This window comes from Metopolophium dirhodum, chromosome 5 (assembly GCF_019925205.1).
Source record: "Metopolophium dirhodum isolate CAU chromosome 5, ASM1992520v1, whole genome shotgun sequence".
Taxonomy (NCBI): domain Eukaryota; kingdom Metazoa; phylum Arthropoda; class Insecta; order Hemiptera; family Aphididae; genus Metopolophium; species Metopolophium dirhodum.
In genome coordinates, this window is record NC_083564.1 from 19,657,279 (window position 1) to 19,673,501 (window position 16,223).

Genomic DNA, 16,223 nt, shown 5'->3' on the forward strand with positions numbered 1-16,223 from the left:
CAACAAGATAAAATTAAACATAACATAACTCCCCTTCACACTGGACCATAATAACAATAACATCATCTTCAACAGTAAAGTTTTACTCGAATTTAGTAGATTCCTTTAAAACATTTTGTCAATAGGTTTTACACTTTAATTTTTTCTTTTGTTCTCAATATTATTAATTTTTAATAATCTTGCATTTTTTTTTTAGATAGGTAGTTATTTTAAACAAAATGTATTGATTATTACATTAAAGTTACCTACGATCACGTTAAATTAAAAAATAATAAAATAAAATACACAGTGTTCATTCACTAGTAAAAAGTAAAATACCTAAATCCCAATGAATGAACACTAGTTCATTCACTGGTTTTTGCATCATTACTTGTACCAGTGCTTGAACACTCTTAAAAGAGATTAAAAAATGCTTTAATTTAATTGATTAATATATCAATGGCATTAAAAGTATGTGATGAATCAAATAAATATAACTTTAAGTATCTCGCCTTGGGTTAAAGATGTTTTAACGTTTCATTTCTGTACACACAACTTTTGAAAAATAAAACAATTTAGTGACAATGCTGGTGATAGTAAATGGAGGGAAATGATAAATATTCTCAATCAAATGATATCAAATCGAATATCATGAAATTACAATATGACCAACATTAGAATATTCTTTAAATATTGATACCATTTATCATAGTAGTTTACTTCTGATTTTCTTCTTACTTAAAAGAAAATGTTGGTGTGTTCATTCACTGGTGCTGTTCATTTACTGGAGCAGTCACCCTACAATAATTATGCCTCAATTTTTTTTTATTTTAGATAGTGTCAAAAACTACTTCGAAATTCATGCAATACAACTTAAGGACAATATTAATAGTAAGTATTATAGTGAACACTAATTAAAATACCTAATTAATAATATATTTTAAATATTGATTCAAATCATAATAAAAAAAAAACCAATTAATAGGTATTACTGTGTGTGCGAATACCTGACACTAAATCATCAAATTCTCTGTGAATGGGCTCGATTTGTGCCGGATAATTAATAATAAAAAGGTAGATAGGTGTTTATAAATAAAGGTATTGAAAATAAAGAACCGCTACTCACATTTTATACAATCTGATTTTAAACGAAATCATAAATCAACAAATACTGATAAAATATAAATTGTATTGGAATAAGACGAATACTTAATTTTTATTTGTTTAAATTTTGAATTTTGTCCTTATTTTAATCAAAAATATCTATAAAAAAAAACTGTATTTATATATTTTTTTAGATTTTTTTTGATTACAGTATAAATTACTTATGAGAAATCTTGTTATAAATTTACAATCCTTAGCTATAAAAACTGTTCATTTTATAAATTATTAACTACAAAATAACATTTTTATAAATTTTATCTCAAAATAATTTTGTCAAAATTCTAACTGTAGACACTCATAAAATAACGTATCGCTCAACTTTTTTGTTCATTTCCTCTAACCAAAACTTATGAAAAACTTTGTATTAAATTTTCAAGTTTCTTAATCTAGCAAAAACATTTTAATCGATGATAGTTAAACTAAGATAGCTAATACAAATTGAAAATTTCTTATGCTTGTAAATGGCTCGAAAAGAGTCAAAATTACAAAAATATTATATTTTATAGTAGTTATATAAAATTTTTTTATATAAACATTTGATTAAAAATGGCATGTGACTAAGGTTACTTTTGTTTGGACTTACACCAATAAAACAAAATTGATGTTGTCGAAAACGGGTTTTGCGTGAAAATTCCCATTTGATCACTCAAATACCAACTAAATTCACTTCCCCCCCCCCCCCAACGAGAACCAATATATTACATTTTTATAATATTATATAAGCGCGTGGCGGTCGGCGGCGGCGGCGGCTCGTCGAATGGTTTGGATGACATACGCAATAGTCGCGACAGTGATTGTGCCGACGCCAACCAAACAGTGTGCAGCGCACACAATGAATACCATCCGATCGTGTTTCACCGCCACCGTCGCGTTTCTCGTTGTCGCGATCGGCGGCAGAATCGCGTCTTCCATGGCTAATATCGTGCCGGCCAGGAAGTGCTGTGCGATGGATCGGATATACGACCCGGAAGTGCGGTTCTGCAGCATACCGGCCGGGTACGGCAGCAAGTTCGAGCGGATGAGCCTCAAGGTAAAGGTGGCAGCCAATACGGTGTTGGATATTTCCTATAATGGACGACTACATTGCAACGCCACGGAAGTGCTAGTCGACTTGCCCGCCGTGGAGGTGCGTGGGCTGATGGAGGCGCACCCGTCGCCCATCGGGTTGACGCCGAACTACTGCTTCGACCTGTCACCGTCCAATGAGCTGGTGGGCCGGACGTGCCGGCCACGCGACCGGTACTGCGGCCGGGGCAATTACACTTGCGTCAACAAGTGCTGCGACCCCGGATATAAACTCGTCAGCGACCTCAACTCCAAGTAAGTCCACGGCGTCCTATGTATAAGCAGTGTTGTGAAAAAATAACCAAAAAATCTTCCGGATAAGATAACAGATAATTCATTCAAAATGTATCTAGATAAGATAAAATAGAACATCATTTTTTTTTATCTAGATAAAGATAAAAATACACATACATTTATCTAGATAAAAAAATGATAATTTTTTTAAAAATTATATTATAAATAATGTAATTTTTTAGTAATTACTAATTACATAATATTTATTAATTAATAAATCCTTAATTTCAATTCTCAACTAAAATAATATACAATTTAAATTTTAAATACAACTTGAATACCAATAAAATAACAAAATAAAACTGACAATATTTCAGGTACTACTCGGTTCTCATAAATTATTGGCTATTTCAGTATTTAAAAATATTCTTATTATTATATTATTTATCTAGATAAATTACCACAGATAACCATTACATTTATCTAGATGAGATAATTAGATGATTTAATTATTTTTATCTAGATAAGATAATTAAAGAAATAATTTTATCTAGATGATTCCCAACTCGGTGTATAAGTTTAAAGTTGTATAATATACTATATTATGTACTGCTTATACCGATCGTATCGAAAGCTGTAGCTGGTGCCGTGGTTATTTGTCGGGAAAGGGATGGTGGAGGTAAGGAGTTGTCATGATTGTCAAAATTTTGATTGTGTGTGTATATACACACAGTGATGCCGAGGACATGGTTCAAGTCTGGCAAGTTCCAGACCTAATTTATGGAGTGGGTGCCGGGTGGCGTAATATTTTTTAATGTCTATAAATATTATTATACCTAAGTATAATGAGGATTATAGATATATTTACCAATTAATTTATACGCGGAGAAAGCATCCATCGTGTTTGTGCTATAGTTGCCAGGTACCAGATGTTATTTTTTTCATTGTAAAGTGTCGCCGAAGTCCAAAAGTCCGGTGGGTCCTTACTCCTTAGGTACGAGGAAAAATGTAAAAAGGGAGGATTTGGAAGGTAACTGGTCGCCACTCTGCTGTAAGGTTGAATTCATTCTTGGTAATCGCATAATGTGTACGTGTATGTTACGTCTTAGAGGGCTGTAATCTACATAGGTAGATTAGATAAATATATTATTTATCAACCTTTTTGATCAGTGTTCCCCATAAAATAGAAATTTAATCAAAACAAACTAAACCGGTGTGAAAAATAATGCACCGGGATGTTTGGTCCATATAATTTACTTTATGGTTCATTATCCCGGTGCGGGATAATGTGGGATAATTTTAAACCGGTTTAATCTAGCGAATTTCTATAAAATGTGCAATAATTTTAAAGAGATTTAGCTTTTGCAATTGTGTTTTCTTTATTTATATTTAAGTTGTTTTGGTTGCTGATTAAATTAAGATTGAATAATTTCAAACATATTGAGTTTATAATTAAATTAAAATATAAATGTTCAATTTTATTCAAATGAAAAATGATAATACTATTTTATCAATACAAGTCTAAAAAGTTGGGTAAGTGGATGTCGCTCTGCTGTACAGTAGGTTACAAGTGGGTCACTGTAATGAATGGTGTTAAATTTGAATTCAATGATATAATATCATTGTATAATAAAAACGATTCTGAGCGAAAACGATCAGTCAGCCTATGATATTACCAAGTATATTTGATGATATTATTGTGAATAAAGTAATTTATTGTAATTTACGTGGACCCTTGAATTGGATATTCAATTCTTAGCTATAAAAGTTGAAAATTTTAAAAATTTTTAACTACAAAATAATTATTAAATTTTAAATTTAATAAAATTTGTCGAAATTCGAACTTAAAATGCAAAAAAAATTGTGCCTGTGTATTTTTTATGTTTTTCAACTACTATTGTAACAATATATCAGGAGCCTTATATTAAATTTACCCAACAAATAAAATTTTATTGATATTTATAGAAAAAAAAAATAAAAAAATTGAAAACTGACAATTTCCGTAAACAGATCAAAAAGAGTCAAAATGTTATGGTGTATAGAAAATGCTAATGTAAACATTCAGTGAAATTTTCAAGTATCTACAGTCATTCGTTTTTTAATTACAATAAAATAAGAAAATTGTTACATGAGAAATCGAATGAATATTAAATGTTGTAAAAATATAAATTTCAGACACTCATAAGGTTACACACTCATTATAACCTAACCTAACCCAGATTTAAAAAGAAAAATTTTTATGAATTCTCAACTCAAAATAATTTGCTAATGTCCGTGATTTTTACGTATTTTGTCAACATTTGAACTTTAAATTCTTATAAATAAAAACTGTGACTAAGGATTTTTAATTTTTTTCATCAGCCTTTGAAACAACAACCTAGGAGCCTTTTATTAAATTTTCAAGCTTATTTACTCAACAGATAAAATTTTATTGATATTTATAGAAAAAAAAACTAAAAAAATGGAAATTGACAATGCCCGTAAACAGCTCAAAATGAGTCAAAATATTTGGAAAATGTTATGGTGAATAGAAAATGCAATTAAAAACAATCAGTCAACATTTCATGTCCCTACGGTCATTTGTTTTAGAGTTACACCAAAAACCAAAATCGATTTTCTCAAAAGCAGATTTTGCGTAAAAATTCATGTTTTTCCTTAATTTTTCTTTTGTTTTTCACGTCACTTTTGAAAATAACTAGGAAATTTTTACTTTTGCCCCTCCAAAGTACCAACTAGATTCACTTTCCTATCAGAAAAGTTACTGTTGAAGAAAATCCAAGCACTTGTACTGTCCTAAAAGGTGATGACAGACACAAAAATAAAAAAAAAAAAACACACATCATTGTAAAATCAATGCATTCATCGTTCCACCCAGAATCTAAAATAAAAAAAAAAAACACATCATTGTAAAATCAATACATTCATCGTTCCACTCAGAATCTAAAATAGATGGGTATTATTGGAGAAATTTGACGTACACACTAGTTTACAGTCTACAGATACAGACACAACCACAATGACAATAGCACATTAACCATTTGTGTTTATATATAGTTTATATAGATTATATAAACTTATTTAATATTAAAAGCTTACACAGTGGGGCCAAACAAAATCGGGAGGGGGGGGAGGCTATATAAAGGAAATAAGTGAGTTGCTTATTGTTCTTTAGGGCCGGTTAAAAATGTATGCTGCACCCGACACAAAACCCTGCGCATGCCTATGATTCTACTGGTACATCGTCAGGGTTACTACAGTACATTACTGTAGACATATTATAAAATATTATAAGTTATGTAACAACTGGGATTACTGGTTTGGACTTGAATCGAAAACCTGATTATAATACACAATATAATATTATAACCATTTAATACCTACGTCCATTTTATTTTAAATATTTTTCAGTTTCGTTTTGTGACTATGATAATCTTAAAAAACATGTCCCTATACCAACAATAAATTTCTTGTTCACTTATGTGCTTTAGACGTATTTGGCTGGTACATAAATATTAAATAGGTACATAATACAAGTCAATGATACCAACATAATAACGATTGAGGAAAAACAATGAATTTTTATTTCTCTTATTTCGTATACACTTGTTTTCATATATTATATAATGATATATACCTGCAACAGTCCTATATGATTTGTAAATAATAGCAATACAATTTTCAAAATCTGGAATGACGCGTAATAAAACAAAGATGACCTTGAACTATTTTACTGGTGGCGCGTAATAATATCACAAATAATTTTGTGTAAAATGTATTTTTGATATTTTAAGGTCGTTGTAATTAACAACTAATGAGAAGTTTTGTATTTTCAGTTTTAAGAAAATGTTTTTTATAAAAATTAAAAATGATAACTTTATATTGACACAATATTTTGTAAATTTTTAATTAATCTTTTAATTCAAAAAGGGTACCACAATTTAAAAATAATAATTATATCGCAGAAAAATATAAATGTTGCAAAAAATCTCACGTATTAAAACTGTTTTACCTGTTTTTATAACAGTCTGTTCTCTTTAATTTTAAACGACACAGAATTGGTTCTGCTGGGTAAAAATTAGATATGTTGTGCGTGGGTGGGTCGGAGAGAGATAGAAAACAAAATTTAGCACCATGAGATACTTAGTATTCTTCATTACTGGTTATAATTCCTTTTTGATTTTAGGTAGCTCTATTTTCATATCAGTATTCTGTTCTTAATAATATTGTAGTTTTAATTAATTTTTCCATAGTACCCGACTATGGAAATTGAAATTGAAATTGAAATTGCCATTGCCATTGTAAATACCATTAGCAACTAACGTTACTTTGCACCGGGGCCCGGAGGATTCTCTACTCTAACGACACTAACGAGTATAATACATCCTATGCACAACAGTGACTTAAGGTGGACTAAGAGCGAGATCCCGTTCACGGTGTCCGCCTATGAATCAGACGCGGGCGGAAGTCCGGTGGGCCGGTCGAACAACACGGTGCTAGCGTACTACGACACACACTTGTGTGGCATTATCAGGTTAATGGACGACAGGTTCATGTTGACCACGGATGGCAACCTTTTCCTTATCCACGAAGGCGTCGAATGGATCATCCCGGGCACGGATTACTGCTTGGAGTATTACACCAAGGACGGGCCACCGGAGGCCGCCGATCTGAGGGCGTTCCTGTGCACGAATGCCAAACCACCGGTCAGTATTCTCTTTTGGGTTAAAATCCTGTCTGTCGTGTGCCTGGTGCTCACGCTGATCGTGTACGCCACACTGCCTTACCTCCGGAACGCCAACGGCTACTACTTCATGTTCTACATGGCTTGCCAGCTCGTGTACTTCGTCTTCGATGTGATCTATGATTTGGTACAAGACGACATAAAAAGCCCGTGGTGCATTCCATACGGTATGTCTTACCTGTTTTTTTTTTGATAAAGGTAGACTAACTTTTAGAAACTTTGTGTTACATTTTCAAATCTTAGATTGAAAAGAAAAGAATTTATGAATTTTTAGTTCAAAATAATTTGCTAACTTTCATGATTTTTCCGTATTTTGTTGACAACAAATCAAAATATTTATCGTGTATAGAAAATACTAGTATAAACAACCAGTGAAAATGTCATGTATGATTTATATACGGTCATTTGTTTTAGAGTTACACCAAAAACCAAAATCGATTTTATCAAAAACCTACTTTGGGTAACCAATCCCGTTTTTCCTTAATTTTTATATTGTATGTCCCGGCGATTTTGAAAACTATTGGGAACTTTGACTTCCCAAATGCACCAACTAGATTCACTTTCCCGTCGAACAAGATACTGTTGAAGGAATTCGAAACCGTTTCACTGACCCAAACTGTGACGACAGTCACAAAAAAAATTTATATAAAAAAATTATTAAATATATTAAAAAACCACACATCATTGTAAAATTTAAAAGATTTTTTTATAAAATATAAATATTATATTATAAACATTATTAGTACCTTTACACTTCCTATTGAGACAGACCTAAGTAATAATGACAACGTATCAATTAAATGTGGCTCAAATCTTGTAAAAAGAAACAATTGAAATTACCATTGCCATTATAAATACTATTAGCAATTAACGTTACTTTGCACCGGAGGATTCTCTAACCTAGCGACACTAACGAGTATAATATTATATTATATGCACAACAATGACTTGTGGTGGACTAAGAGTGAGATCTCGTTCACAGGGCAACTTCACGCAACTAATTGTCCATGCATCTAAAAACTAAACAACAACAATTAATATAAATATTGCTGTTATTATTTGTCTTATCAGCATACATGTTTTGGCTTCCAAATTATGCATTTTACTATTAATTATTATTTTGCTTGTTTATGTATTTTGAATTAATTTAAAGTGTAATTTTAGGTTATTTTGCTTTCTTTGCAACTCTGACAACATGTTGCTGGTTAAATGTAATATGCTTCGATATTTACTGGATGTTAAGGTATGTAAAATATATTCTTACATAATATGGTAATAAAATGTGTAAAACAATAATGCGTGTATATTTATGTGGTGTTATAAACTTCTAAGCCACACAGCATACCCAGGATTTTAGAACTGTGGGTCTGCCTTACTTACGAAAGTGTAGGAACTTAAACCAACTAGGTATTACAAAGTCACCCGATGCCCTCGCGATTTACAAATTTACCTGAAATATTTAAATCATTTTAAGAAGGGATTGTACATATTTAATGTATTAATTTAATGCATAATTTATGCGCTTTTTCACTAGAGCAAATGTACTTATTACATTATCAAAAACAATGGTTTAAGCTTTGTTGCTTTCTATGCTCAATATAGCCAAATTTTAAAGCCGGTCTTTAGTCATAGTTGAGCGAAGGCATCTTTTGAGAAGTTTTAGACGGCTCAAACTTCTTTCTGCAGTTGCATTGCTGACTGGAAGTGTACAAAATATTTTAAACAAAGTATATACATTTAATACAAAGAAACCATGTCTCGTGATATCATGAACTTCAATACTTCATTTAAGTTTAAAGGTCCAGTTACTCCAGCTTCAATTTTCTCGTCGTACACTTGTTGGTAAACAAGACATAATGAACGGTATTCCACCTCTATATCAATTTCATCTATGCCAACTTCATAAAATCTTATATATGTCCAACATATTTTTATACTCGTGTTTTTCGAATTAGGTACATTATAAGTTCATAAGTTTAAGCACGATTTCGTACGCGCTATTTTACTTCAATACTCAGTCTTCACGTCTGTATATACATCATATTAATATACTTGTACATTTATAATTATATTTGTAATTGTATAATTATTGTATAGAAACATTCTTGAGCATGTGTACATTTTATACATTATTATTATTTAATATTATTTTATTATTGATCATTGTATACAAATTCGAATAAAAAAAAAATTATGTAGTTTGCCATTTTGAGGGTCCACATTTAACTAGGAAAAAAACTGTGTCAGCTGACCTCCCAAACCCCTCCCCCTGGATCTGCCCTTGAAGCCACAAATAAGTAGGATGATAATTATAAATAAACTTATAAGTCATCTTGTATTAGAATTATACAGGTACGGGATAACATTTATCATATCTATAGATATGTTATTTTAATCACATACCTATATAACATGATTATTTTATCATGAAACACTCATTATTTAAAAAAATGATTGTTACTATATTACTATACTTGTATTATACCTATAACCTATAGGTAATAGCAAATTTTACTATTGCCCAGTGTACCATATTATAATATATAGTGCTGCTAATATAATCTAAAAGTACAAATTATACCAGTGCATATAATATTTTCAACACATTTTTAATTTAGATACAACAATTCAATAAACAGAAATACATCAAAATCAGTACGTACCATTATGTACCATATTTACTGTTGGGGATTTTCAAGTTTTTGCGTATCTACTGGTTATTTATTTCAACATTCACAACACGAAACGCTACTAAAATTAGCACCCGATATCGGAAAATATGATTGCTTTTTTAACAGTAAGTTCACACAATTATTTTAATATTAATTAATTTTGACATTTTTAATTTCTCAGATTTCAATATTGTAAACTTTAACTTGGTGTACATGTTAATATTTTATGAACACAATATTATATTGTAATCATAGACGGTCTCAGGATTTTACTTCAGGCGCAGCACATATAATTAAATATTTAATACAGAATACAGAATACACATACATACAGAGCCGGATAGGCCAGTCAAGCATTCGTGGGGCTGCTAACATTTCGGGCTGGTAGGATAAAATAACCACTATGCCGCATTACAATTTGTATGACAGCTATATAATAATATAATGTCAACAAATGCGATAAAGTCATTATTATGTATTAATATAATAATATGTGGCCAATATATGGGCCATTGAGCCACCATGATAAATTATGGGCCGGTAGAAAAATATTTTTCGAAGAAACGAGACTACCCAATCTGCTTCTGTACATTCCTATACCTATGCCACACTCACATACACCAACTTGTATAATCTATACTAATATTATAAAGCAGAAGAGTTTGTTTGTTTGTTTGAAGGCGCTAATCTCAGAAACTACTATTTCGAATTGAAAAATTATTTTTGTGTTGGATAGGTCATTTGCTATTGGTTAATCGGGCAGATCAGATACAAGCATGCATCAAATCTAATTTTCACACATTACCTACTAGGGTGGCTGAGTTGCACTTTCTGCAGTGAGTTACACTAAAAAGGAGTTGAGAGTTGAACAAACACAATTTTTTTTAGAGTTGTCATTTTTACGGGTTACGAAGTGCGCAGGATCAGCCAAATTATATATAAATGAATGTTTGAGTTCAAAAAAATATAAATTTATTATAATAATGTGTATTAAAGAATTTATTTAAGAAACGAAGTTTTCTGTTTAGATTATACAGCATGAATATTATTCCAACTAAAATGCTTAAACTTTTTCTTTAAGCTTTAAAAGAAATCGATATTTAATATTTCTGTTGCACAAAGTAGTTATGTTATAAAAAATATACTATTATTTTACGAATACCTATTGTTTTTAATCCAAAATTGTTTTGAATATGACACAATTCTTTTTAAATTACTCTAATCAATTTGCATAAGAGTTGAATCACTTGAATTATTCTAGGTGAATGCAAATATGATTCCCCCTCCAAAAACCATCAAAATTAAAAAACCAAGAAAACTTATTTTCTAAACGCTAAGACATGGCGTTATTCAGCGTGGACATTTTATATGCACGCAGTGATAAAAATTTGAATGCCACTATTTAAAAATGTTTAAGTATTCTCAGAATTAAATCAAAGTTTTAAAAATAAAATGTTGTTTTAAATTATTTTGCATCAATAAGTTTGCCAATTATCTGTTCCTGTAAAAATTTTAAATAATACACCACTGCAGCACGACAATGCACTGAGTGTAAGACTGCAGTAACTTAATTTTTAAATAAAAATAAAAGTTTAATCTAATTTTCGACATTTAAACTGTTTAACTAACTCTTACAAAAATGCATTAGGTAGACATTTTATTCAAACAAACCTTTGTTACTTTAATCGTACGGTCCATTCTCTATAGTCTATAGTGTCACCGAACTCTAGGTACATCAGCGCAATACATGTCTTGAGTGGGTGGTGGACGAATGTGGTACACCATACAATCTAGTATTAATGGCTTGTTTTAACTATTTGGCTTGAACATAATAATTGTTGGTATGATTATACGTTTAATATTAATACATGACATTACTTATTAGTTTTTAATTATTATCTATCTACTCACACAAAACAAAAATACATACACCTATAGTAAGTAGTTTAACAGATAATATTCTAAAGAAAAGTAGGTAACATTGTTACCTACAATTTTAAATTATTAATTTAATTTTGATTAAAAAATATTAGTTATTTATATATTATATTTGCAACAGTAATATTTACATTATTTACTTATTTTAATGGTTTTGAAAAAAAGTTTTTGTTGGATTCATAAAGGGAAAAAATCTAATAATCGACGGTATAGGTGTCTATAACTTTGAATGAACATCGTTGCCATTGGTTTTCTATATGAAATTTGTATAATGCATATGGTTATAAATACATAATTATTATTTTATATTTAATATTTTTTCCAGGTCTCGATGACTACGGAAATTTAATTTTCTACTGGCTACCCACCTGTGGTATGCTGACTGCTAATTTAATTTTGTTCTTACTAACTGCTATTCATTTTTCAAGAATTAAATCTGAACTCAATAAATTCAGACGAACCGATTCAAAAACAGAAATGTTTTTTGTTTACAAAGAGAGGTAAGAATACAAAAGGGTAATATCCATTCACATAGGGCACATACCTAATATAGTCTGTTAACTACTTTTGGTACCTACAAATTCATTATTTAAAACTCCTTAACTATAAATATAGTAGATATGGTGGGTGGTCTACTTCGAGTATTTATTAATTTCTTAATTACTTATATTTATTGTAGTACCTACCTAATACTAAATACCTATATTTTAAAATAAACTAGTAAGCTTTATAATTTGTTTGCAGCATGCACACAACTGTGTCACTTAAAACTTAATGTGGGGCATAGATAAGATATACTAGTATATATTTTAATCTATGATGTAGGGGCACTTAAATTAATTTACTATGCTGTAAACATTAATCTCTCTAAGGTAAGTCAAAATATAAGCATCTAGTAATATGAAGATAAAGAAAGTCTACTTATTTAACTTGAACTATAGCATAAAATATTATATAGGTGATATGATACGTTATTACTAATTAATCTAAAGTGTTGATAAATTTAAAGTTAGTACTTTCTGTCTTTTGAACTAGTTAATATAAATCTTCTAAACAATTTTTGATTTGTTGGTCAAAAATTATTTAATTTGACTTAAAATAACATTTAATTTTTAATTTTTGACAGATTCGTAATGAGCATCAAACTATTTCTGGTTTTTGGAATGCCATTTTTAATTTTTATGGTATGTCAGTTTTTCCAATTTAAAGGGATCAAAAAGGTAATTATAAATGCAATTACCAATCTACAAGGAGTATATATATTTATTATATTTGTGACCAAGTCCAAAGTTATTATGAACTTACGGAAAAAGTTTAGGGATTCAATGGATTACAGTGAGGGGACACGAATTAACACTATCTCTAGGTCGTCATAAAAGTGGCACTGGGCAGTGCTCATAAAAGTTATAATGATTTCTGAATGCAATATGAACATACTATGTACATATTATTATAATAATATATATCAAGACTCTAGGCCCTAAGGCTTAAAAAAATCATTATTTTTGTGTCTTTAAATATTATACGTTTTTGTTTTTTGTGGTTATTATAATAATACAATAATAGTTAATAATCAAAAAATACGATTTATTAAACTTTATATTATTATGTTATATTTTAGTCAAATAATTTATATTTGGTCTAAATACATAATATATATTAAATTTATTTAAAAAATGGATAAATCCTATCTAATAATATAACAAAAAAAATGTTAAATTGTTTAATTGATCTTTTTCTTGAATTTTAATGTTCACTTTTATTAATTTCCAATAAACTACAAAAAGTATGTTGTAAAGAAAATATAAATAACAAGTTTTGTTCAATTCCATATTTAAATATGTTGGTGTACACAGATTTATACCATAATAATTTAATCTAATTAATATTCATTAACTATATTTTATATACAATTAGCATGCATAATTTATGAGCTGTTTACTTTTTATTATTTTTAATAAATTAAAATGTAATTTTTACACAAATACATTTTGAATCACAATTATAATATTGTTACATTAATAAATATTTTGTATCTGTAGTTATACCTGTATACTTGCGTATGCGGGTATATTTCAGAAATGAACATTTTATTTATATTACCTATTTACGATATACCTATACAATAGGTACATAATATAATGGTTTTACATTTATATAGATACATTTCTTTGTAACTGGTTGCGCTTCAAAATATTAACTTGTATGACACGTTACAACATTTTCATACAGAGTATCTTTAACTAACTTTAATAAGTACCTATTACAGCATTGATTACGTATAAATACTATCAACAAAACGTGCTAACGTGAATTTATTAAACAGACTCATAGGGAGAAATCGAAAACCTGTTACAACATAAGACATAATGAATAATTATCATTTACCTTATTATCTACTCTATGAATGAATATTATTTACGAAGTACGATATACTTATAGTACCCGTCGCCCGTTGGCTAAGAGCCTATAAAAACGTACATACTGGGCTGAGTCATGACGCGATAGTAGTTTGTTAGTGAAATTAATTAATCACACGATGGTAAAAAAATACAATAAATAAATGTATGGATTATGGAAATATTATTTTTACATTATTATGGTATTAATATTTATACCATGTGCCCGGCACGCCCATTAAATATTTTGAATTTAAACCCGGGTTTTTTGTTTGTGCAGCAATTCCTTTCGTTTGTGCTGCGTTCGTGAAATAGGCGCACCTAAACACTACAATTGTCTTAAAATCTATGTGGAAATCACTGTGAACCAAAAAATTAAAAGTTGGACCAACTTCACGTAGTCTATCCATTTTAACCCAGAACTTTGAAATCAGTATCAAACGAAAGCTAATGATTAGCAACAATTTTCAAGTGCATTTTTAGAATTCGCAAGTAACTTGGGTGGCCAGTTCTCACTGCCAAAGTCACAAAGTTAGCCCACCCAAGTTTGAAAATGGCACCCAACGATAGCTTTTAATTTGCAAGTGTTTGCAAGCAGGGCTAAAATACTATATTATATAAAAATCAATTCAGCTACATCAAAGATAGTGTAATCTCCTACATGGACATTTATATCTATCATTCGAGTCTAACTTATATGGAAATACTGTATCAAGTATTAACACTATATCCTATAATTTAGTTTTGGGTTGGAAAAAAATTAAGTACGCTATTTTATAACAATACTTATCAGTTATCATATTATGTAGTGCTAAATACAATATATATATATATAATATTACATAAGACTATACTATTATTATTATATATTTTGTTCAACTTCCTCCAAAAACTTCATAAGGACGTAACTATTACAAGATATCATAGTTTATATTAATTATGTATAAACTGAAGACCCCCCCCCCCCCAGAAAAATTTGAAAATACGCCACTGAACGTTATGATTATAACGTTATATTTGACAGAAAACTAATTTGTAAATGTAATTATGACAGCAAGCGATAATCAAAATAATTAAATACCGCAAAACAAAACATGACGAATAACAAAATATATGATATATCATTAAACAAAACATGATGCAAAACGTAATTTATAGAATATCATTAAACGAAATTAACCCAAAACGTAATTTGTAGGGGGAACAGTAAATTCCTATAAATGTAGGTAATCTCCTACGAAGAAATAGTGTTAACTCCTACAAAAGATAGTGTGGACTCCTACAAAACATAGTGTTAACTCCTACAAACAATGGTAAAATAATAGGTGGTAAGTTTTAAGTCAAATTAATTTTTAAAAAGGTGGACAAGTGAATACCTACCGCTTGTACCGCTTTTGTTTTCTCCTAGCATATACTTATATAAATTATCAAATTTAATAATTTCCTCCAGTTTAAATCGTTTACTTAATTAATTACCATTAATAATTGAATATTAAAAACCAAATGACTTATGTATATAGGTAAAAATATCTAAGGTAGGTATGTTAAAAAAGAAATCAGTAGAAAAAAATATGTCTTCGTATTTTCGACATAAAAAATAAAATATCTGTCTTGCTATATATTAATAAATATTATACAAAAATCAATTCAGCTACATCAAAGTTAGTGTAATATCCTACATAAAAATTTTTATCTGAAAATAAAATAGGGTAATATATCCTACACTCCAACATTATAATTGAAATTTTGAATACACGATTTTGGAATTGAAATGCTCAAAAAGCTTAAAATGATAAGTTGAAAATAATAATATAATAATCTATATTATACATATATATAATATATTATATTTACATTTAATATTTATAGATAAAATAATAACACTTGGTTAATGATTTATTTTAATTTGAAAATTGTTTAAGTTTTTATTGATATAGGTAGGTAGCTGAATTGATTTTTGTTTAATATTTATTAATGTATTGCAAGACAGATATTTTATTTTTAATGTCGAAAATACGAAGACATATTTTT

At 29.2% G+C, this 16,223-nt stretch overlaps 1 protein-coding gene across 1 annotated transcript; it reads left to right on the forward strand.

Annotated features, from left to right (window-relative positions):
* Positions 1–736: 736 nt before the first annotated feature.
* LOC132944230 (G-protein coupled receptor Mth-like) lies at positions 737–13,729 on the forward strand. The gene is made up of 7 exons (XM_061013466.1): positions 737–870; positions 1,867–2,463; positions 6,839–7,350; positions 8,348–8,426; positions 9,802–9,980; positions 12,119–12,293; positions 12,920–13,729. Exons 2-7 carry the CDS (start codon positions 1,901–1,903, stop codon positions 13,167–13,169), a joined length of 1,758 nt encoding a protein of 585 aa, XP_060869449.1. The 5' UTR covers positions 737–870; positions 1,867–1,900; the 3' UTR covers positions 13,170–13,729.
* The last annotated feature ends 2,494 nt before the right edge of the window (positions 13,730–16,223 follow it).